Below are 25,684 nucleotides of genomic sequence, written 5' to 3'. Positions count from 1 at the left end.
GCATCTTTTTAGATTCATACTCATGAAGGAAGACAGCCATAAAGAATAAGGGAACTGTAGATAGATTCACCTCTCAGTGATCTATAGTGGATCCTTATGTGGGTGCTTTGCTGGGAAGAATCATGATGCAAGTACACAAACACAACACTGTAATCTATTTATAATGTCTGCCTTGAAAAGGGTATCAGAGGCGCTGGGATGTAGGTATTTGTCTCCTAGTTTTAGTCTAGAAGTGAGAAAGATATATGGTGGATAAAGGAAGGAGCCCATGTAGAGAAGTCAGGCTCAGATGGCAGGTTTGGGTAAGATAATGGACTTGGTACTTTCTCTCAAGATCGATCCCTATTAGCGAAGTTTTATCTTAGATGTCTTTAAAATGTTTGAAGCCATTTGTTGTACTTTTTCAAGTAAATTTTCCATTTGTAGAAAATAAGAACTCCAGCAAAATATTCAACACTAAAATGTAAGACAGAAGTTCAAGCAAGAGATTGGCTTGAGTTCAATGCCCTGGGAGAGAAGAGACTGTGGGCTTTGAGAAATTTCAATACTGCCTCAGCATCTTTATATGGCAAACTACTTTACTTATTAGATGGAGACAGAAGTCATTTTCTTGCAAAAGCAGAGCCTAATATCAAACGTGAAAGGTGAACAGGGAGAGCTTCTGGGAGAGCTGACCTGTCTATTGCAAATAGAACAGAGAGTAAGTACCAAGATGAACTATGAGCAATCAAGATCATCTTCTTCCAACCTCGGCTTCATTCTGTGTCAACACTGCCATTAGTGGCATTTTGGACAAGTTAGCTTCTATTCTTAAAGAAGGCATTGGAAAGATAAGAGAAAGTTTGAAATTTTCCAAAAACTTCAAGCATGAATGTGACAATTCATGTTTATCCATTTTATTAATGTCTATAGCTGCCTTTATCTGCTGTAAGAACCTTACAAACCTGGGCACCAATCGCCTGCTTTTCCTTCTGGGTCTAAAGCAGCAAAAAAGCATGCAGAAGACACTGGAGAAAGATGGATTGAAGGGTGCAAGGCTGTCGGCTGCACTGAAATCCTGGCAGCTCCCAACTGCCAGTTGTGGGAACACCTCCTGAACTGCCTTCACTCACAGGCTTCACTTATACTGATGAGAAAATCAAGGCTTTTTTTTTTTACCGTTCTTCCTTTCCCTCACACACTGACTACTGGTTTCTTTCCATCTTTTGGAGTCCTAGCTCCTCATTTTAAATTTAGTTCCTTTTACAATTTGTTATGTGTCTTTTTTGTGGAAAGAATCTCACTGGGCTTGTTAGACTCATTTGAATATAGAAGGAGGGGAGTTGGGTTTTGTTCTCCATGCCATTGCCCTATCCAAGACCCATGCAGGAATTGTTGAGGTAAGGGATGAGCGCTCTGTGTATGGGTGTGTGCATGTGTGCATGCACTCGAGTGTGTGTGTGTGTGTGTGTGTGTGTGTGTGTGTGTGTGTGTGTTTTCTTCTAATGCCACCTTAGTTTTTAACTCATATGTAGTAGAGTAAATGACAGGAGACCAGTGATTTTCAAAGTGTGGTCCCTAGATAACCACAAGACATACCACTTGTGAAATGGCTAGATGTGCAAATTCTTGAGCTCTGGTCTTTTCTTAATACCACAATCCAGATTTCTGGATTTTAAGAACCTGAACTCCTAGAATCCAGTTGTAGAGAGGGAGGAAGGATGAGCAAAGGAGCCAAGACCATGCTGGAGAAACCCACAGAAACAGCTGATCTGGCCTAGAAAGAGCACATGGATCCCAGTCGTAAAGCTGGGGAACCAGCAATGGACTGAACCAAGCCTTCTGAGTGTGGGTGTCAGTTAGGAGGCCTGAGCAGGCTATGGGACCTCTGACAGTAGAACTATTATTTATCCCTAGTGCACAAATGGACTTTGGGAGCCCATTTCCCCATGAAGGGATACTCTCTCAACCTAGATACACGGAGTAGGGGCCTAGGCCCTCCCCCAAATGATGTGACAGACTTTGATGATCCTCCATGGAAGGCCACATCCTCCCTGCCGAGTGGTTGGGAGTTGGATGGGGGGGGGCGTCAGTGGGAGGCATGGGAGGATGGGAGGGAGAGGGAACTGGGATTGATATATAAAATAAGATTGTTTCATAAAAAGAGAACCTTCCACTGGATCCCAAATACACTAGAGTTTGGGTACCTATGTTTTAGATCACCAACATCTTTGTGCTTTAAGTCCTTCTGGGTCACATCAACGTCACCTGGTAAAGGCACTTTAGCTCCTGAGTCAGCCAGCTTGAGAGATACACAGCAAGGACTGATGTGCACTGCTCTAAACTTAACCAAAGTTCTGTGTGCTGGCCGTTAGCTGGGTTCTGATGATCCTAATAATCCACAAAGCAATTACCCATTTCTCAAACGCCAACTTCAACTTTTCTTTTATTGCTTATAAGATAAAGCTGATTTTCCTATGGGGTGTTAGTTCTGGATCTTTTTTCTATACTTGAACTTCTAATAGTTCCCATATCCATAGACAATGAAAAAATAAAAGTCAGACTCCTAATGTTCCCCTCAGTTCAAAGATATATTCTTGATATCCCTCTGGATATAGGATATCAGGGATGGACAAAAAACACAGATAGATTCTTTGCTTTTTGCCATTTTTGATACACACAAAGGGATTTCTGGAGGTAAAGGAAAAAAAACTTTATTAGCCACCATTAAGAGGTAGCAATATGTGTATTTGTGCACATATGTTGAGCTGGGGTAAATTAGAAAGAGGGAGAAATATCATTCCCAGGAGGTCAAGTTCATCACCCTTCAGGTTCAATCCCTGGTGTGTTGATGCCCCAGATATGGTTGTAACAGAGGAGAGTCTGTCGCCCTCTGCAGTCATCTAGTACCGTGAGAACCAGGCTGATGATAAAAGATTGCAAACACCCACTCAAGCACCTGCTTCTCTGCCGTGCAACATATCTGCAGTGTCAGCTTTGTTCACCTAAGATATGGCTGGTCTTTGGAAACCACAGGTCATTCACTGTGGCATCTTAGTGTTAAGCATTGGTGTGGGAAGGGTCGGTGAGAGGGTATAGGGAAGACATGTCAGGTGATCTGTCTATATTTGTAGCAAGTAGGAATAACCTTCAGAACTGAAAAGAGTACACTAAAAAATATTTACAACTATGCCTGAATTGACTTATAACCAAGAAAATCAACTATAACTAAAAAAAAAAAATAGTAGGCTATCCAATCTTCCAGCTAAAGAGCCTGGGAAAAATAAGCTTGTAATATCCAAAGTGTTTATTCAAGAAAAGAAGTTTGTCTACCTTCTGTTTGAATCCTCCCCTTCTGCACAGTCCTGGTCCTGGGGTTCTCTAGGTGAGAAATGCCACCTCCGTTTACCCTCATGGAAATGACTCCTTCCTTCAACAAGCTGCAACTCTAATAGTATGTAACCATGGGTTCAGAAGTTTCCCAACACAGACAGGAAGTTTGTTTTGTTCCTGAAGCTGCACTCTGTGACTTTGACAGGTATGTTCCAACATGAGCATGAAGGGTTCGAATGCAGTCTTAGTCATCATGAGGTATTTGTCATGATAGTATACATTTCATGCTTCAAAAAAGAGGTTGCAGTTTTATCAACTAAGACGGTAACTAATGCAATACAGCTTCTAGAAATGTAGGATAATTTCTAGAAAATCAGAAGCACAGACTGCTCTGCTGATTAACAGCTGAAACTGAAAACCCCACTACACAGTTCACAAGCAAACGTTGGTTCCTCTCCACTTAAGAACAATTTCCTGTTCAAAAATACAATCACTGAAAAATGCACTGAAGCTCCACTCAATGGAATCAACAGGTACGTTCAGAAGTAAATCAGGAATGGATGTTTATGTTTTTGGAGTTAGATTTTTAAAAATTCATGGAATTAGACATTCATGGATATGAAGCATAGTTATTTGATAAGAACTTTGTGCACAGAAAATCAATTTCCCCCTCATTAGACATGAAATATAAAATTGTTATTAGCACTTCCTTTAACAAACAGTTGAACAGTAATAAAATGAAAAAAAATATTCTGGAAGTGATAACCACAATTTTAAGAGCTAAGGAAATGCTTTCTGGTATTGCTAGCAGACACATGCTGTTAGTCTTTCCACCTTAAGTGATCTTTCTTGTCCTCATTAATTTCCAAAAGCCTTCTCACACAGCCAGACTCGGCTGGCACGTCTCCTGTTCTCTCAAGCCTGCCTCCATCTCTGCTCCACACGGTCAGATCATGTCAACTTGGAAGCTCTATTTAGGACAGAAACTGTTAATGTAGTGGACACTCAGCCAATAACAAGAGTGAAAGAGCAAAAGAGTCTCCAGTTTTGGCACACAGCCCTCTCTGAGAGACAGATTATTACTCAGAAATAAATCAAAAGCTACCATTCTAAAAACATCACGTACTGTTTTCAACTCATGAATCAGGAGTGAAGGTACATCTTGCTACAGAACACACGGTCTGCTTGAACTAACGCACTGCAGTCAAAAGTGAAGGAAATGACCTCCGGTGCATACATGTCTTCCGTATCTTCTCCCACATCCATACTTAACTACAGATTCTTACAAATACATGTAATGTGTATGGTTATGTAGTTGTGCTCTGTAGCAGTTATTCCTCTATTCCTTATAGAACTGGGATTAGCCAGATTTAAGCGATTTTGGCAGCGAGACGGTAACTGCATACTTTCACTGTATGGGAAGGAGAGCCTGACTCAGGGCCACTCTCGTCATCTTTTCCACTCAGTACTCCACTATTCTCCCATCACTTGGAAACTTTACTGATTTATTTTAATCTGAAGGGCATCACATTCCATGCACATTCCTTTTGATTCCTAAGATTCCAGTTGATGTTGCCACTCTCCAGTCTCCAACCAATCTTGGGTCACGATGCAAAATAAAGCCTGCGAGATTTTCTAGTAAGATCCTGAAGGCCAAACAACTGCACACTAAATCTGTAGGTCACAGTTTTAAGACCACAGACCATCATCAAAGTCTGGAATCTATGGAAATAGCTCCGGCTGTGTTTAACAGATCTGTAATGGAGCGAGCTTTTCCTGTTGAACGAAATGAATCACTGGAGAGCCTTTTGTGATGCAAGACTGCCCCCTACAGGCCAAACTTCAGAATGACATATAAGACAACATGGAGGGGGTGGTGGTAAAGTTTAGTACAACCGTATCAAAATTATTTGCTGGCAGAAGACAAGCTCAGGAGTATGTAATGGTTTCAAAACCCACATGCGGATTTGAAAGGTACTTTCTGACTTAAAAGTACAATAAAGTCTTAGGGTTTTACATTTTTTTCCATTTCTTGTGGAGGTTTATCTTCAGACAAATGTAAATTGCTTTTCTAATAGAGAAAATATTATCTATCAATAATGTACTCTAACACTCTCCATCTCAATTTATTGTTTACATGGATTCCACAGAGAATCCATATTAATAATCTTGTTTTCAGTGGACTGATCACAATGTCACCATGGTGTGAGACTCCCTCATGAGATGGGAGTAGTTCATACTAAACTTTCCCTGATGCTGTAAAGATTTTAAAATAAACTCACTTAAACATGTACAATATACCTTATACAGTATTAAGAATAATTCAGTTTTTATTTCTAAGCTGCATTTCTTCTTTAGGAAACTGTCAAATACTTTGGTTATGAAGCTCAGATCTGTTTTACAATAAAAAAAATCTGATATTTACTGGAAAATGTATCAAATTAACACTGCATTTTCAGTAACTTCTATGATAAGCCACAATTTTGAAATACAGAGAATTGTTTTGAAACCTAGTTCTATTCATCGGATTATTAGAAATGTATCTTCTTTCAATTGTAAAGAATTTCAAATCTATTTCAAAACTGAATAATAAATTATGGTTAAAGCACATCAACAATCTGTCACTCCATATGTACAAATAAACATACCCCAATGACACTCCATGTGTTAAAAGATGAGGCCAATAAAACATCTGAAAGGTAGAGTGAATCCTGCATCGTGCTAGAGATGCCAAATAGCATTGTCAACATAACTAAGATATGTGTAAGGATCTTTATTGCTGCTATTTATACAGGTCAAACTCTGCTTGCTGGTGTGCTAAGGATGTTCCACATAACCTCAGTTTCAAACACAATTTAGAGCATATGCAAGTGGCATAAACAAAGGGTTCAGTGTGGACACTCGATCTTGTTCTGAACGACACAAGGCTAAGTATAATATTTCTTTGAAACAAAGTCACTTGGTAAGAGCTCAAATGAGTGAAAAATTTGCTAGAAACAGAAATACTCTAGTTTGTTCTGATAGGCGGCTGTGTGACAGGTAGCATTTCCTTTTCTGAAGCATACATTTCAGGCAGTTAGAGGGAGGAACAGATGTGATAGAATCACAGAAGTACAAGCAATGAAGGTGTTAATCTGCAGTGTCCGACCTCATATCAGGCTTCCCAGAGAGTAAATGTTGCATATATAGTGTTTAATTGTATATAATCATAATGTATAATATAATTATGAAATGATTAAATGATCTCAATTTTATTTTAATTAAATAGCTAATCTTTTTATTAGAAATGGGTCTCTATAATTACATTGTTCAAGAGAAATTTTATAAAACTAAGGATGAAGTCGTAATTTTCAAAAGCAGATTCATAACAAGTTTTCTAGGAAATGAATATTTAATGTGTCTAAAAATACTTTTCTTCTTAAATAGATATCTAAATTAGATTGTTACTTCTGCTACTGATTCATACTGTGTTCAGTCTCTACAGCTGAGAGGAGATTACTAAGATTATTCAGGGTATGTGAAAGAGTTATTAATTAAAAGTTTTTAACGTTTTTAGTATTGCTCTCTTAGGCAAGCCAGATTTTTAAGACCCTCTTATTATTTATCTTGCTCATATAAATAAATGTATGGAGCTTTCCTTCTCCCCGAACACAAGTAAAAAGGCACAGCAAAGGCATGGGTATTTGTATTACAATTTAGGAGGCTTTACAAGATGTAAGCCTGAATAATAAAAATTGTATTATAATTGGTAGGGTGTTTCCGAAGGCTCTCAAAATCAAGTGAGATTATTGATTAATGAAAATTATTATGTTAATATTGTGATGCTGATAATACAGTAGTCTGCTATGCTGTGTGTCATTCAACTGTTGACTGTGTCTGGGCAAAACTATGTACAAAACTATTTTTCTCAGCTCACAGATGTCTACTTGATACTTTTTTATTTGTTGTATTTTGATCTTTTCATGCTACAAAGAATAACTTCTGAAAACTAAATTCATGTTACCGACATGGCTTTTAGGTCTGTCACAGCTCTTTGCAGCATGCACTAACTTCATTTTTCTCTTATATTCTCTGCAAAGCTTACCAGCAACGTGCTCTCAGAAAATGCAGCCAATAAACTGCACTACAGTCACTCCGTTAGAAAAGCACAGTGATCTCTGGCATCATTCACTATTTTCAAAGCCATAAAAGGACAGATAATAAATATATGACTCACAAATTACCAATTATGAAAAACAAGCTGGTTCAGAAGGCTTCACTAATATAAAAAGATAGATCACTTGTCACAAACCAATAAAGGCTATTGTTTGTGAATCCAATATTTGATTTTTATCATTTATGTTAGGCAACTTAAAATGCTTTTTAAACCACATTACTTTTTGAAAAAAAAAAGTTATAAAGGTGAACATGGGGACTTGGGATGGAAAAACCACATGTAATCAGTCATCCTTGAAATAATTGATACTTTTACATGGAATCCAGACCTACAAATCTAAATTGTAAAGACTTGGTCTGTAAGGTTGATGCATAGAGAGAGCATTCTACCGTGTTCAGAGAAAAAAAGCCTGACAGGAAGGTTAGCATGGGTTAGATGCTTTCCTCTTTCTTCACATTGTATTCTGATGACTGAAATTTGCTGCTGTGGGCCCTTCCAATATAGAAGACCCAGTGCCAGCACCAAAGATGGATCACTCCACTTCTGTTAGGGTGGATCTGCTCACTTTGTTGGCATCACACAGAGAAGAGCACAACAAGGCCTTTTGTCTTTATAATGAAATCACTTCCCTGTTATTTAATGTTAATCATTTCTTCATATTAATCATTTTTTTTTTTGGTTTTTTGAGACAGGGATTTTTCTCTATAGCTTTGGAGCCTCTCCTGGCACTCACTTTGGATACCAGGCTGGCCTTGAACTCACAGAGATCCGCCTGTCTCTGCCTCCCGAGTGCTGGGATTAAAGGTGTGCGCCACCAACGCCCGGCCAGCTTTATCATTTTCTAAATGAAAGAAGAGGTATATTTCCCACTGAGATGGGCACCCTTGAGATTATCTAGGACCAGAAAGTTCCTATCTGGTGTTGTCTGAGGGTCAGTCTATTACTTTGTCTGCTTTTTAATATCTCATTATAGATTTTTACACCTTTATAAAAAAATTGACCTGCATGTCTAAGAAAATCAGAAGTTCATTGTCCACAAAGTCAATGATAAGTGTTCATTGTGTAGTTAAAGGTGACCATATTCCAACCTTAGACAGCATCAGACTTGACCATCAGGTTATCTTGAGACATACAAAGGAGAAGTCCAGGATGCTGATATTGGACACAAGTTAAGTTTCAGTGACATGTGGCAGATACAGTCAGAGGTAGCCAGGACCACAAGACAGACAGTAGGCCAACATGATGGGCATGACTGGTGGGTACCCAGCGGGGAGCTGGAGGAATAGGAAAGGTAGGTGCATTCTAGAGACACATTTCATGGACTGCATAGGAGATTTCACTTCCTAGCACCTCATGTAAATACTGTATAACGAATAGAAAGAGAGTGAGCCAGGGAGCTACTTATGTATGCCAAACATAGTAAGGATCATTAACTATTGAATTTGTAATACTTTTCCAAATTTGTTTTGGGAGAAGGAGTCATGAACTTTGCCTGAGGCATGGTGTATGGATACACATGATATATTCCTATGTGGGCACTGAAAAGGACTGAAAATTGAAGAATGGAAAAACTGAGTAACTATTAAATTATAGAAACAACTAATTAAGTTTTTTAACAGAAAATGTGCTAATTGACTAGGTTGAACTTTAGAACAAGCTCAAAATGTTTGATTACCTAGTGTCTTCTGATGACCACAGTCAGCTGTAAACATGTAAAATTAAGGAGTCTTTATGACAGCTATTGAGCTTAATGACTTAAGGACTGGGTGACTTTAACCCTGACAAAGCTAAACCACACTCTTATGAATAATATGTAGTTTACTCTTTAATTGAGAAGACTATAAAGCTGTGAACTTGATTTTCTTATACAAGTGAAGTAGCCAGCACACTCCCAAGTAAGTCTGTGTCCAGGGCTCAGTCTGATGAGGAATGCCTATTTCTATAATTTTTGGACCAGGCGAGTCCAAATACTATACAGTAATTTTTTGAAAAAGATTTGTGTTTTGTAATCCAAAATTATAGTCACCCCTCTCTTTCCAATGTTATTAAAGCTAAAATTCAAAACAGGTGTTTGGTGCTAAAGCTGTAACCAAAATATCCTGATAAGACTCCCTCGGAAATATAATGGTTACAGAGCCCTGTATAGCTTTAACAAACCCCTATTTTCTTCCTTCTGTTCCATACAATGTGTTGTCTATTTGCACCCATTGAGGACTAAATTACAGATAAAGTTACAGCAAATTTGTTTTCTCAAAAAAGCAGTCAGCCCTAATATCCCTTGAGTAATGAAAGCCTTGTCTTTCATTCAGAACCAGAACTGGCATAATTTTCTCCAAGAAACAAACTCTACTTCCTGTGACAATGGACCTGTTCTTAAAATTCTGAATGGGACACAGCTCAATTTGCAGGTGTTCAGGTCTAAAGGTAAAAGGGCGTTTGACCTCCTGGCTGGCGATGGTTGCTGTGGTAGGTAACTTCAGTCTGCTAGTTATAGCATTTTATCAGATAAGCTGCCAGAGTTTTTAGCTCTGAATTACTGAGGTAGGCTCAAGTGAATCAATAATTTATACAGATATCTCTCATTCATTCTGATGGTATAAAGATACATACTAACAGCCTGCTGTAGCCACGGAACAAAGCCAAAGAGACATCATTTAAAAAGAAAGAAAAAAGAGACCATTTATCTATGTGAACAAAAACCATTGTGTAATAAAGACTTAATGGCTTATTAATTTTATTTTTCAGCTGTGTTAGTGATCAGTGTGATGAGATATGAATCTCAATAAGATCACCCTGGCAAATATGGAGACAGTGTTTACAATTTTCAAATCCATTTTTAGGTAGAATCAACATAATATAAACCATCGGAAACTATCCATGGCTGGATTAAATTGTTTAACTAAATCCTTCATATTTCCTTATTGAGTTTCAGTATAAATTACTTTCTAAACACAAGAATCAAATACATTTGGGGCAATACACTAAGAGTATTGTTAATATAGCCTCATGCCATTAATCATTACCTGGGGAAAATTATACAGTGTTTTATACACTAATATTGTGACATTTTTATTAACTCATAATCCCTGTGCTAACAGTGCTGCACTAAACAAGTAATAATTAAGAAGGTAGAAAATATTAAAAATGCCTACTTTAAAATTCTTCAATCATGGTAAAGGGAACACCCGAGCGCCTGTGAATGAAACAGTACCCAGAACAGACTGCCTTGCAGATCATCAGACTTACTCAAAAATATCCACATTTTCTGGGTTTTGTGATTAAGATTAAGGGAGTTTATAACATAAAAACATTATAAAGATACCTTTTAGCAAATTTAATTATAAACAGAGACTGTTTCTTGACAGATCTGAAAATGTATTTGCAGACAAGAGGCACCAGAAATCACCCCATACCTACTTTACCTCTTAGTTCAAGGCTGGACATGTGTTTGGCCTGGATACACGGACTGATCCATACTTAAGGAAGCTGTGTTCAAAACTGACTCAACAAGAAGGGAGGCACCATTCTGTGGTAATACCCAGGTATGGACATTTTGCTACCCAGAAGAAAGTTTTCTCTTTTCCTTTCCAGGGATCCCCTGCACCCCAGTGGTAAATAGAGGAGATGATAGAAGATAAAGAGCATGTGAGAGAGAGGAAAGAGAGAAGAATGAAATGAGGAGAGAGGGAGGGAGGGACGGAGGGAGAGGAGAGAGAGAGAATGATTAAGAGAGAGATGTTATTGCCTTCACCTGAACTCTTTAACTCTTCACATGAATTTCTCCTGAGCTACCTGCACTCCAGTAACACCTCTGCCCTCTAAGAGGACAGAGAGAAACAGAAAGAAAAGAGGAGATATTGTAGTGTGCCCTTTCTGATGGTAAGACAGAGGAGAGACGTGCTCCCACCCTCATCTCATTGCGTGGTACAAACTATGAGTGTGAATCTTACATGTGCTTCTCTCAGTAGAGAGGAGGGTGGGGCACCCCACTTCTCTTGTGATGCAATGTTTGCTGCCCTGCAGTAGTCTCAGGTCCTACTGATTCTATCCTGGGGTGACCAATGCAGCTTTAACCTCAATTTTGTCACTAATGTCATTTGAGCTGCATCCTTCACAGCTTTATTTGTGTGTGCCTGAAAATGGGAAGCCCCATTTATTTATTTATGGATTTATTCCTTGTTGCCATCTCTGGTAATGTATTAAAACACTGACAAATGACATTTTTCAGTTCACAATCTATTTTATGTTCTCATTGTTTAAATTTAGCCTGGACATCCTTGGCAATTAGAAATAGAACTCAGGTGTTCTTAAATATGTCACTGACACTGTTTTTGCAGGAAAATCCAAGCCTTCAGGCAAACATGGATGAGACGATTTTCCTTATGAAGCATCCCCAATTTAAGGTCCAGTGTAGAAAACTTTCCCATATTTCTTTTTAAATTACCTTTCTGTACTGATACAAATTTTGTAATACTATAGGCATCAGAAACAAAACCTGTGTTGTGCCCATGACTGTTATTGGATTCTAAGTTACCCACAGGTTCCTCTACTTAAGAACTTCAAAGAGATTCATACAGGTGACTTAATTTAGCTGTGTTCACTCCAGTAACTCCAATAACTTGGTGCGCCAAGTGTATAACAAATACTACTTCAAATAATCTACAGCAAGAAGTGGGCAACACCCTATGGTTTTGGTTCTGCCATTAATTCATAAGGGCATATAATATTACATTATACCATTTAATTTTATGCTGAACAATTTGGATCTATAGAATCTGAAGGAAATTTAAGAAGTATCTACTTTTGTTGTTTATCCAGTACCAGGGCCCTGCTGGGAAAAGACTTGCCAGTGAGCAAGGACCCCAGAGCAATCAACTATTTCAAGTGATTAAAATATATGCCCTCTTTCCTAGCATTTATTTAGTCTAATGGAAACTAGGTTTATTTAGCCACCATTGTGTCAATGTTTGTCAATATAGGCTCTTGGAGCTGCTTTGTCAGCTCTTGGAGCTGCTTGATCAGCTCAATGATGACTCATACTTAAACACAGGAAATAAATTTTTAGCACTCATTTTCTTACTAATATTTAGAAACAAAATAATTCTTCTTGTCTATGGTGTACTTGAAACACAAAGTGAATTCTTGGGGTTCTTTTTTGCTGTATTTATACCTCTAAACTGCAGTTTGGAGAGCTCTAATGGGATACAGGCTCAGTTAGTTCAAAATTTCATCAAGAAATGTAGTCCACATATAACTTACACCAAGCATTCATTACTACACCAAGCAGGGAATTCCCTCCCATCAACACATTCCCTAACAGAAAAAGCCAAGAATCAGAAGTCCCGTTTTATACCCTAGGACTTCCAGGGGATGATGTCCAATACTAGCTTTTCCTTAATTGACAACAATTTACTGTATTACCTTTTCATTGCTGCTATCTTTGAAATGACCACTACTAAGCAATTGGGGAGAATTTAGGGAGCCATATGCCTCTTTGTACTTTCAGCCTCTGCACTGTAAAATTATCTCCAAGTACCCTTTCATATTATCATTCTGTGGCTTCATTACATCTTTGAGACCTCATGTACTCTTTGCTTTTTAAAGCCCCTTGCCCTTGCCATGATGAGGCATATGATTCTAAGGATGGGGTTTGGAGTAGATCTGTTCCTGGCATATTCTGCACCAAATCCTGAATCTGATTGCTCTAGTTTCTTCATGTGGTGTTTCCATTCTTTGAAGGGATCAGGGAGCTTGCTTATTGGTATGCCATTATGCCATGATGGAGAAACATGCTCCAAGCTCCAAGGACCGGTCTCATAGAACAGACTTTTCTGTTTGGAATTAGGGAGCCTACATGAAAATCATTATGTTTAATTACATATCAGTTAAGATTTAGAGCTTCGGGATGACTTACAGCTTACCATGTGTGTGTTTGAAAGATTGAGGAAACAGCACAAACTCAGCAGAAAAAAAAAATACCCTAATATAATCAGCCTCCTGGCTGAGGTACACAGTAGGCTTTTGTAATAGAAGAACCAAACTCTATTTAAAAGATTTAAGCAAGTCACATACTGATTCAACGTTTTCAATATTGCTGCCTACCTAGAAAATACAAACATAGCCATTGGAATTGAACACAGTTTTCCCTGAGAATCAGCTCCCACTTTTCTAGCATAACTTCAGAATAAGTCATTCTATGATAAAATTTTAGTGCACTAATTTGTGGGTAATTAGGTAGATTACATGTAATCCCTGGTAACCTATATTCAAATGCTCTCTTCTACTGACTAAGGAAAATTGTTAAATTTGCCAGCATCTTATAGCACAACTAGATGAAATATTCCTGCTTTAAACACTCAAGTCCTGCTGCAGTTCCCTTGCAGGAGCTACACAAACACACACATGATGGAATATATAGTATGATTTGTGTTTAGTCACATGAGACAAAAGAATCAATTATGCATATAATTGTTTAAAAATTGCAATAATGAACTTTTTGTTTTAATGGTGAACACACTAATTTGCCATTCTGAATAGGTCAGAGAAAACTCTTTTTTAAATATATTTTTATGTGACTCTCCTTTTCCTTCATTTTTCCTCAGATCTCCAATGGAGAACTTAATGAAGAATACAGAGGGTTCAGTCAGTAAATTGTTGCACAAGCTAGAGGAGCTGAGTTCATATAGAGATTTGGATGCAGAGTTCTTCTACAACTTCAGTGCTAAAGTGGCTGGAGACAGGCAGTCCCCTGAGCTCTCTGACACATCAATCTAGACAATAGGTGAGTTCCAGGCTCAATGAGAGATCTTGTTTCAAAAATTAAGGTGGAGAGCAACTAAGAAAGACCATCAGTATTGACCTATGTTCCACACACATGTGCATGTACTTGCCCGCACAGTGCAAACACATACAGTGAGATATAAAGATTGGCTATAACTAATTAATACAATGCAAAGTATGGATAAAATCCACTGCATCCTCATCATGAGTGAGGTCGAGCTACTTAGTTCAGAAGATGTTCACACACTTCTCCATGTTGACAGAGCTCAGGAAAGCACAGTGGGATTGGATCCTGTGTGAGTTTGTATAGGGGCAAGAACACATTTTTCAAAACTGAACAAATCTTTCTGTGAAATGAACTCTAGAATAGTCAATAATTTTGTATGGATGTCACCAAAGGCTTCTTCAGGCAGGTTTGCGTCATATTTAAACTATAGACATGCCAAGCTGGACTTTGTCACCAACCACAGCTGAATGTATGCTGAGCCCCACTTGGAGTGTTTTTAAGAGGACGGTGCCACCTGTGAGGGCACAAATTTGTTCTTAGTGTGGGCCAGAAAACAATCTTAAATGTTTACAATTATTTCTGAAGGTCAGTACTCTTTGACAATTGCTCTTCACATTTATTTTTCTCTTATTAAATACCTTTAAGATAATACGAACAAAAGTAAAATTCCTAAGACCAAATAAAAGCCACATGTGGCCATTTTGCTTTTTTTTTCCTCCCTTAAAATAAGGACTGACTTTCATTTTCATCTACATACCTATTTACAATTTGATATGCTTCCTCTTCACTCTTCCCTGATTTTTCTCTGCATTTCTCTTAGAGATGCTCACTGATGACCGGTGTGAACACCTTTACTCTTTTACTGCTCTCTAAATGTTACCACTTGCTGAGTGTCGGACCCCTGTCATCACAACAAAAGCTGTTGGTGCCATGCAGCCTTAGCTCAGAGCTCCCTCTGTGTCAAAGGCTTCCCAGTTCTTATTAGTACATTCAAATGTGGTTAAATGACAGAGAAAAGTAGTGACAACAAAAACAGGAACAAGTTCATTAGCAGGATCTCGAGTTCCCTTCTCACTTAGTAAGCCAGGTTCTCACACTTCTTGTGTGGATCCTCACAGCTAGCCAGAGTGGAGAAGGTGGTTTGCCCAGTGTAAGGGTGACCTCACAGGGAGAGTTAGCTTACCTACTAAAGTGAAGTAATGACTGCCTGTCTTATAATTTACCACCATCTGGAAGAGTTTGTTTCATCAACTGGAGTAAATCATATAGTTAGTGCATTCTTTTCAATATTTTTCTTTGGGAAATACTTTGAATAATAATGGGTTATAGTAAAAATGGGTCACTACTTTCAACAAGTATGTCCCTAAATTTAAATTTGAAGGTAGGTAGACACTCAGAGGGAAAGAACATTGATTTAAGAATCTAGAGACAGGTATTTCTTATTCATTATTTAAAATATTTTTGATTGATAGTTCAGTTGCAAACAGTGATCTTGAGGGATCTTACTAATTAATAAAAGGTGAAATGGTACAACACTCAAACAGGAAAAAAATAAGCAAACTGAAAGAGTGAGCTTTGGGGTATGAACTCCACCACCCAACTCAAAAGCTCATGAGAAGGTGGACTCTTGGACTTATGTTAGTTAATGCTTCCATACTTACAGAATAGCAACAGACACCTTGGCAAAGGTGAAATGGTTTTATCATTCCTCCCCACAATAAAGCTTTCCTAGCTAATAGCATGGCACTGTTCACATTAGAGGAAAAAGGAGGTAGAGCTGAATTATAGAAAGCCTGAGTGTGACCTTCCTTGAGGATTCAATTCTTGCTACTGTAAATATAAAACAAAATGTAAGAGGAATATACTTTTCAAAGCATTACAGATCTGAGGCTTATGTGATCAATTCCCTCAAAGACCAGAAAGTCCCTTTGTGGATATCTATTAAAGTAAACAAAAAAGGGCACCAGGGGAAAGACATGGATCTGACCACATGCTAGGTTACTATAAAATATATAACACTACAGAGCAGAGGGACAATGACTGTGTGTATGAACCACACACACAGACCTACAGCATCTCCTCTAGACAGGATCCTAGGACACTCTACATCTTCTAAATTATAGCTTTTGCCAGGATGTTCTTGCAATTGTAAGAATTTATACTCATTGTTTGTGAAAGAAAACACAACTGTAACTTTTTATATAATCAAGGACAATATTTGAAGATAAATTTAGGGTGATGGGGATATGTACTTGGATTATCAATTTTCCAAGTGAAGTGTGCATTTAGCGTACTTGTTAGAAATTTCTTAAGGTCAACATCTATGACTATGTAAAGGAATTTTAAGCAACTTTAGAGGTATATGATTTCCTAAATCAATGAAATTCTAGGCAAGTGTTTTTCTTCCTTCAGTAGTGAAGGGAAGTCAAATGTAATGTAAAATTTATATCAATTGTAGGTATTGTTTTCTAAATTGTGTAAGTTTACTGAAGGGGAAAGCATGTGTTATGAATGGTGGGTGAAAGGGCTTGGAAATTTCGATATATAATTTAAGAAAAATTCATGAGCACACAGACTGTTAGTAGTACATTATGTTTCATTGGTGCTTATTTCTTTTGATTTTCAGGTCTTAAATTTTGTTTCTGTGAGAAAAAGCAATAAAATTTGTACCTGGAACATTTCCATTTTTTGCTAACTCTAAGAAAATAATTGTAGCAACCAAAAAGCTCCTATAAAAATAATTTGAAAATTTCCATAATATCATTGGTGTGGTATTACTGGAGTCTATTAAATTCTCCAAATGCTGTAAATGTGAAGTGCTTTTCACTATATCCAGCATAATTATCCTATATCCTAATCCACTATGGATGCTCAGACTTGGACCACAAGTGATGCAGAGACACCTTTGTATCCTCTAGCCACTATGTATGCTCAGACTCCAACCACAAGCGATGCAGAGATGCCTTCATTTTCACATTGGTTTTTCTCCTTGAGTACCATGGCTTTTTCAGTCCTTAATCATGAAAGCCGCTTACAATGTTGTTATTGCTTGTAATACTTATTAGAGAAATCTTTAAGTTGTTTAACAGCAGCAGACTTTCTATACAGGAAGCACACAGTAAAGCCTGCTGGCTGCCTCTGTCTTCAGGACACTGCCCTTTATTCCCATCGCCTCCCAAGGGCGGGTCCTCCTTTTTGCCTGTGGTTTCTTCATTTTTTACTTTTAATTTTGAACATTTGCCTACACATACATCCCACATGTCACTCTATGCTTGTATCATCCCTGTTTGTTCTCTCTACCTCCACAATGGTCCAGCTTTTCTGAAAAAAAAAAGAAAAAGCAAACAAACAAACAAAAAAACCTGTGGCCCCAGTGTGATCCTATACAAAAATGGGGACTTCTGTAAAGAAGAGGGAACACAAATTGTCCAGAAGCAAAGGAAAGCAGGCAATTGAAAATGCCCAGAAAGGAATGAATAATAATCCAGTGTCTTCAATGAATTACTATATACAGAAATCTGTTCACTCCCACACACACAGAGAAAGACAGAGACAGAGACACACACACAGAGTCAGAGAAACATAAAGAGGCAGAGAGAGACACACACAGAGATAGACAGACAGGGAGAGTCACACAGAAATACAGAGATAGAGAGGCAAAACTAGGGCCAGCGTCTTACTAGAAAGCCTGCCTGGGTTGGTCAGGATAGAGGGTTGAAGCCAACAGCTCCTCTCAGATATGAACAGAAACAAATACATTTTACGGCTACCAGTTATGCATTCAAACATGCAATTTTGCTATACAAGGTGCTATGAGGAGCTGTATCTTGTCATAATTCATGTTCACTGTTCCTCTAAGTAAAATATGTGTTTCCTGCTAGTTAGTCTGTGCAGAATTGTACTTTAAAGGCAAGAGGACATTTTTGATAATGCATATCTTAAGACTTTTCATTCAAGTATCAAATTTAAATTCTACCTCTTTGTGCATGCTGACATTTTTTGTCTGGCATTTTCATTAATTTTGCGACATACATAAATGTAGCTGAAATGTTAACTGATCAATACTTTGTCTCTCTCATGTAGCACTAGGGTTTCATTCCCCAAGGACCACACAGCAGAACAGAAATTAAATGTGTAAAATATCAAATGGTAATGTTAAACACAGCAGCACTCACTGTATAAGGACAGAAAAGGCTAAAACAATTCCAAATGGACAGATGGTACCACAAATTATCTACAATCACATTTAAAGATTAAAGTTGGTCCTGTAAAATAATTCTCTGACGCACACTGAAGTGTGTCCTTTTGCTGATAGCCCAGTTTTCCAATTATTTTTGTGCTCATTACAGTGAGAAATGACAGTGCTGAAAAGACAGAATGCATGCTCACTCGCTCTCCTTTTCTTTTTCCAGTTTGCATCCACTGACTTCCACAAGAACACAAATGTCTGGTCAAGAGCTTGATGAAAATTAGTTCAATTTGTAAGATATTTCTAAGCCTACAATAGCTGATTCCTAGGGACAAGCAGTGCCTTCTACCCCACACACAACAGAGCTACGTTAGAAAAATAATTTACAAAACTTAAAAACTGAACTCAGAGCAGCCAGCAACAAGGACCTTCCAGAAGCCTGTTAGCTTTACTTTGCCATTCCCCACTGATATCCTCTCTATTGCCTGCAAAACAGGTAGTGCTGGGAGGCTGTGGCTGCTGTCTGCATTTGCACATCCACTGACAATGAGATGCAAAATATGATTGTTTTCTTCCAGTTTGACCTCACTATTTTGCATTTGTTTTTCAGAGAATTGAATTAGAAGAGAAAACCAAAATGGAATAGAAAAAAATCATATTCATTTAAACATTAAAAAGCATACTGATCTGGGCCTAAAACTAAGCCACATAATGGTACAAATGCATGTCCTCCATGAGACAGCTGCAGTTAGGAAAAAAATGGGCCAAATGGAACCAATATTATAATAATAGACCCATGATCTGTCAAGAGGGCATGATGGGAACAATATGTCTGTAACAATGGGCACTGCTTATGTGCATCTAATGGAAATCGGTTCTTTTCAACAAATTGCCCTAATAAGGCTCTGCTTATGCAATTGCAACTTCGAACCATTTCATTTTTAAATACCTCATTTACTCTCTCTATATAAGATGGCTAAAATCTCTCACAAAGTTTTTTTTCTGAATTAAATTACAATTATAAGGTGTATAACTTAAAGTCTTCTATAGAAAAGACTATCTACTGTGCACATTATGAGTCTAAGTTTCTTCATCTATATGCTAGGAAAACAATAGAATCTACATTATGAAGTTGTTGAAAATATTAAATTCTTAGTGCAAGAGCATTTTCATGTATTTGCATATGAACAATAGCTCCTTGGCACATAGGAAGTACCTGATAAACTGTAATTATTGTTTGTATGAATCTTTTTATATCAGAATTCAATCCATTATTAAGTAGATTATTGATAAGAAATTTTAACAGACTTTTGGGTTCATATAGAAATTATTGGAAAATTGCTTTGATAGTATTAACATGTTCTTATCATCATTTAATAACAAGATATTTATTATAGCAAACTTTTATTTATTTGGAGTTTCTCTATATAAGAAAAAAATTTCAGATTGGCAGCCTCATTCAAAAGATTTAGTTGGCCATTTATACTGGAAGCTCACTAACTGCTAGGTACTCTTCAGGTGGTAGGCAAATAGCATGAAGCTGCTGAGTTCTCATCCCCATGGACTCCCAGTTGGAGTCTAAACAAAGGAAGTTTGAGATTCATCATTTCAATCACATTCAATAAAATGCAATTATTTTTTTCTTTTTTCAAGGAAATGGTTAATATTGTTTCTTCACATTGTGTCATGTGCTCTCCTGTTCCATCCTTGTTTTCAGCCCTAATTCCTACCTTTATTATCCCAGTGTCTTTTCTGGACAAGTCCTTTGCATTCCGCTTGTGTTTCCTAGGACTGAGTCTGTTACAAACTGGTTACTGGCTAAGGTAGATTCAGCATTTCCCACAGTGCTTTGCTTCATTCTAGTGAAGTAACTGTAAGTGAGATTACATGCAGGTACCTCTGTTTCTCAGAGTTTCACTTGCTTCTATTCTTTTTTAAGATGCAAAAGGAGTTTGTGAAAAGGGCTGCCATCTTGAATTAACTTTACAAATGACCTTCGGGAGCTGGAAGAAATTTGGAGACTCACACAACATGCTGTAATGCCAAACAATACACAATGAATGTTCCTGAATAAATGATATAATTATATACATTTTTGTGTTTTCAAATTTCACAAATAGCTGTGGATATGGCTTTAAGGAAAGTTAATCAAAAATGAAATGGCAGTAGGCATTTTCAGTAGAGTTTTGTTGTTATTACAAGGCCCTTTAGAACCTGAACATAGTGATTTAAAGTTATATAGAAATTCTCTATCATTTTGCTTACCATCATAATGTCTCTATGCTAATGAAAAATCAGAATACTCCAATATACCCTTTATGTGAGAGGTATTAGGAGAGTGTAGAGAGATTTTTTTTTTTTGACAATGATGGTGGCAGTCACTTTCTTTAAGGAGACAACAACATGTTTATGGGAAGCAGGCTGCTAACTTTCTGGTGAGTTAGAACACAAAGGGACATATGCAGTCTTTGTTCATGTGCTCAGACCTTAGTGAAAGACCCACACAAGGCCTATGCAGAGGATAGAGATGGAGAACTAAAAGCACACAGTCATTTGAATGGTAATACTAAAAGTTGGTTGTTACTCTAATAAAGGCCTTTCTGTAAGCCCCACAATAATGTCATATTTTGCAAAACTGCAACTTAGGGGAATCATAAGTTGCTTATTTCCTAACAAACACAAAATAAAATAAAGACTTTCAGAAGATGGACTCCACAAAAACCTCAAGTAAAACACCGTCCAAGCAGACATAGCACAAGTGGAGAGGATCCTGGATAGGTCAAGAAGAAGTGCCTTTTTAGATTTTTCTTCCACTGCCAGTTGGTCTCAATATCAGTTCTTAAATAATCAGTGTAAAAGGGTACAGGATGAACCTTGTAAAGAGAATATTTCGGTCGATTACATTCTCACTTGTGACTTTTTAAAAACTAGAAACCACAGAAACATCTCTTAAATAGGTCACATCTCTTTCTGCTTGACTCATATTAAAGCCTTACCAACCAGCATTGCACTGCCAGTGGTATTCCTATACTTACAGAATGAATAAAATCAAAGTGCTGGTGATCAAGGCCATTACCATTGTCATTTTTTTTTAACACAGAGAACTTTTCTTTTTTGGCTCTCCTATTGGGATCTGGAATTGTACAATATGCAAAATTTTACTTTTTAAGTGTCAGAAAAAATTATGCTTTGGCTGAGATGTCTTGCGTTCCGGAAATCTGAGGAATATATTCTTGGATTCAGACCCTGAACAATCCATCAGGTTCCTGCCCACAGCAAATCTGTCCAGTCAAGTCTCAAAATAGGAGTTTTAAAATGGCTCTATCAACATAACTGTTACTATAGCCACAGAGTCTTGGAGCTAAGATTGCTGAATGTGATGAATAACAATGGACGAGTAATACAGTGAGCTCATACCACAAAAGCAGCAAGACTCCTTGGGGGTGAATCCCAATCAAAGCAACTGTTAACGTAGTACACAGCATTTACCAGCACCATGACACAACGCTTCGTTCTGATGAAGTTTCTCAGAAGCAGCTGTAAGGAAAATGAAAATAGTATTAGAGTTCATAAGACTGAAAACAACCAAATATACTGTCTACTTGTTCAAGCTTGTGGTGATTTAGCATGGATCCAGAAAGGCAATGAGGTCACAGAGACATACCAAGTGATTTGGCCCACTAGGTAAAGGGAAGGAAACATTGACGGAAAGAGTGCAAAGGGCTAGATGGGATGAATAAATATATATTTTAAAATAATGTTTTCATGTAAGCTGGTATGTTTGTTCATAAGAAAAACATCTGATACTTACAAAATGTGGGCCCCTATTGATTCTGAACACTCTTCCTTTTGTTTTAAGATGAATTAAATTTTTTAATTTCAAAATGCTTCAAAGTGAATTGGATACCTTAGAATGTTTTGATTTAGAGTCTTAGAGAGAAGCCTGCCTAATGTGGCTTGCTATGTAAGTACTGTTGGTTCAGAACTTTTCCCACTTAGTAGGATGCTCCTGTCTTCTAAGCATCCCTCACTACACATTAAATCTGCCCTATATTTTCCTATGAGTTTAGAGTTAGGATACTTTTATGGTTATCAAATATGTTGTAAAATCTCTTATTAGGAAAAAGTATATATGATAACTGATGCAATTTAAGTTTAAAACAAACAACTATAGCATGACATCAACAGTAAAAAGAATGTCCATGAACTAGATAATGTTTTAAAAAGTCACATACAGAAATGGGTAGTTAAAGTAATCATATGTCTGCAAGATAATATGTCACTATTCTAAATATATTTCAGTATCAATCTAGTATTTTAAAGAAACAGATGCATAAAATTAACTGAGTTCAAATGAGAAAAGTACACATGTGTAAAGAAGATGCATGTATGAGCAAGGCAGTTATAACACATTTTAAAACTGGAATTGTGTTTAGCCAGAGAGGCTCCCTGTATATTTCCCTTCTTGCTTCCTAGAACATTTTTAAAAGAACAATATTTACTATTCTTAACTATAATTATGGAGAAATCTAATATGGTTTTCTATTTAGATAAGTGTTTCATGTGTAATGTACGTTGTTTGAATGCCAAAAGTCTAATTTTGTGGTAAAGTCAATAGAATAAAAATAAAAGTATTTTAAGGTTGCTCATGACACAGAAAATTATCAAATATTTTATAGTAAAAGTAAGCTCAGTTACTTTATAGCCACAATCAATAAACACATTGTATTTAGCTTTGTAAACTGTATTAAACATTTAAAAATGTTAGGCAGCACTTTTTAACTTGATATTAAAGTAAATTTTAAGTTATTATTGATAAATGCCAAGCTTAATGTATGCAGCTTCATAAAAGGAAAAACAGAATTCCTGGGTTTTGTTTGGTTATCTGTTTTGTTTTAGTAGAAAATGCCAATGAAACTTCACTTCTGATTGTTGTTAAAATCTAATTAAAAGATCCCCCCTCACTGGATTAGAGGGAAGTGCTTTATTGGCAGCGCACACCTGCATCATACCTGTGGGTGGTCTGTGCACATATTTGAACCTCAGGATTTGGCGGTCTCACTCACACACGCCATGACAATCAAACTGTAGTTTACGTTCCAAATGAGCATTCTCTGCCTGGTGCATAGCCACATGTCCATCAGATGCTGGACTTACCGAATCCCTTCTCCTTGCTTACCACCCCCATTTCATTTGTGATTTCGGCTTTGCCTTTCTTTGCTTGATATTTTTAAGAAACGAAGAGAGAAAAATAAAGGAGAAAAAAAACCAGCCATTTTCAATATGTAGGTGACTAAATTTGCAAGGGCTTCCCCACTACAGACCTCTAAGGTTTATTTGAATTTACATCGATGTTTTAGAGAATCAATCAGTTCTTCCCAGAGGGAATTAATCTTTCTTTTTTTTTTTCTTTTCTTTTTTTTTTTTTTTTTTTACCTGTTTGGAGAGCCTGTTTTCCTCTTCAATGTACTTCTGTTCTTTGGGTACTAATGTTCGTAAGCTGGCTTTCACCTATACATCAACACATGTGTCTGTTATGGGTTCATATATTACAACTGTTTACAAGTTTTGCATGCAGTTCAATTTGCAATAATTTTTAAAGTTTCAAAGTCCTGGCTGCTGTGCTCATAAAATATAAATGTATACAGTTGCATATGCATGCGCGTCCCTCTCTCAGGCAGGCAGGCAAGCAGGCAGCAGCCGAGCACACGCACAAGGCAGCAGCAGCAGCCCCACTGTAGCAGAAAGTGTGGGTGTGCCAGAAGCATATTCTCCAGGATACATCAAGGTTTAGAGAAAATGCGGAATGACAGAAACTCTCTACAAATCAGGAACAAAAGCTTTCATGAAACTGAACTCTTTAGCAGTACAAAAAAGCCAAAGTTAAGACTTACAGCATTAAAAATCACATCTATTTCAAGATAGATGACCCCCTTTGTTGGCCCTGTCAGCTGCTTGTTTTTCAGGACGTAGGCTTTCTGTTCACCATTTTGAATCTGCGGGAAAAGGACATGACAGCCGTCTGTCTCGCGGTCTCCACTGAATACACTCCCCCAGTGACCTTTGACCCCCAGCTGCTGAAACTGACAGAGAACCCAAAACAACTGTGGCAATTCTGACAAGTACCTGTTCATTACCAGGATCAAGTCTGTCAAGAAAAATTAACTATCATGGGATTCAACATGGCCGTGCATTGAGTATGTTAAAATTTTTAGTGTTCTTATTACAGACCTTGGTTGAGAAATGACAGACATAGAGCTGAGTTTTTTTTTTTTTTCCTTAAGCAAAAGCAACACAGAACAGTGTGCCAGGTGAATAAAACTTACAGACAGCAATGGTATAGCAACTCTGCCCAGAAAGTCGGCACTCCGGTCACGGTCTTCATCATAAACTGTCACTTCCAGGACTGAATGAATGTCTTTAATGTTGCTGTGTAATAAACATACCCAAGGAAGAAAGACCCCATCAGTATGAAGTAAAGCTAGATTTGTTTTGAAACCTCAGATTGTACTAGCTGTTTTTTTGTGTCTTTATTTTTCTGTGTATTATTTGCACGCAGACATACATGTACAGGGTAAGGCAGAAGCGGTAATTTCTCATGATACGTCTAAGATGACAATACCAAGGGTCATAGCATATGGAACTTTGAAGACTACTGTAACTTTCAGTTATATGCTTAATGACATATCATTTTTGATCTGGCTATGCAAAGAATAAATTACTGGAAAAAAATCACTAAGTACTTCTGGTAATCTTGAGGCTTTCTGTCTCTTCTCATTATAATAAAGCCTACAATCACATAAGTCCTATGTAAAATGTCACAGGTTTGCTATCAGTAGGAGTCACAATAGATTTTTGAACTCTTACCGTTTTCAATACTACGGCATGTCTATTTTTTTGAAGTTTTTGCTAATGCACTTACTAAGTTTCTGTTAGGTTCGAAGCAAAAAGAAAACAAAATAGAGAAAATGTAGCATTTATAAGTACAGTATTATCCTTGAATTTAGAAAAAAATTAAATTCCAATAAGTTCTAAGGACAGCACATGATAATAAAAGACTGTGAGTTCTTCATATTTTTGTTTCAAGAAAAATAATTCTCAATTGTTGACAGCATTTACTTTTTGATCAAATTGTTTACCAAGAAAATATGAATTAAAAGAAAAACAAAAAAGAATATACTCATTACTGAAACACCATAACTGCTCGTGAAAAGAGGCTTTACCAGGGTACAATCAATTA

General features: G+C 37.3%; 1 protein-coding gene and 1 long non-coding RNA gene across 8 annotated transcripts in view; one reads left to right on the top strand and one right to left on the bottom strand.

Moving 5' to 3' along the window:
* Positions 1–21,868, top strand: part of LOC103159685 — a 53,778-nt gene extending 31,910 nt beyond the window's left edge. The window contains exons 2-4 of one of the 3 annotated variants that reach the window (XR_004768501.1): positions 10,834–11,010; positions 14,071–14,249; positions 20,384–21,868. This is a non-coding gene — a long non-coding RNA (uncharacterized LOC103159685). Of the gene's footprint in view, positions 1–8,425; positions 9,935–10,833; positions 11,011–14,070 lie in introns of those variants that run through there. The other 2 variants (XR_004768500.1, XR_004768499.1) reach the window with 2 other exon arrangements.
* Mctp1 (multiple C2 and transmembrane domain containing 1) overlaps positions 1–25,684 on the bottom strand; it is a 551,176-nt gene that overhangs the window by 130,641 nt on the left and 394,851 nt on the right. For all 5 annotated transcript variants that reach the window (XM_035440464.1, XM_027401826.2, XM_027401829.2 and 2 more), the window contains 4 exons: positions 24,771–24,873; positions 24,339–24,440; positions 23,881–23,955; positions 21,862–21,981 (listed from right to left, as the gene is read on the bottom strand). In XM_035440464.1, the coding sequence (XP_035296355.1) occupies positions 21,862–21,981; positions 23,881–23,955; positions 24,339–24,440; positions 24,771–24,873 (400 nt within the window). The remainder of the gene's footprint in view (positions 1–21,861; positions 21,982–23,880; positions 23,956–24,338; positions 24,441–24,770; positions 24,874–25,684) is intronic.

This window comes from Cricetulus griseus, chromosome 2 (genome assembly GCF_003668045.3).
Source record: "Cricetulus griseus strain 17A/GY chromosome 2, alternate assembly CriGri-PICRH-1.0, whole genome shotgun sequence".
In the NCBI taxonomy this organism is placed as follows: domain Eukaryota; kingdom Metazoa; phylum Chordata; class Mammalia; order Rodentia; family Cricetidae; genus Cricetulus; species Cricetulus griseus.
Note: the sequence above shows the minus strand (reverse complement) of the source record. Positions and strands in the feature narration are given on the sequence as shown.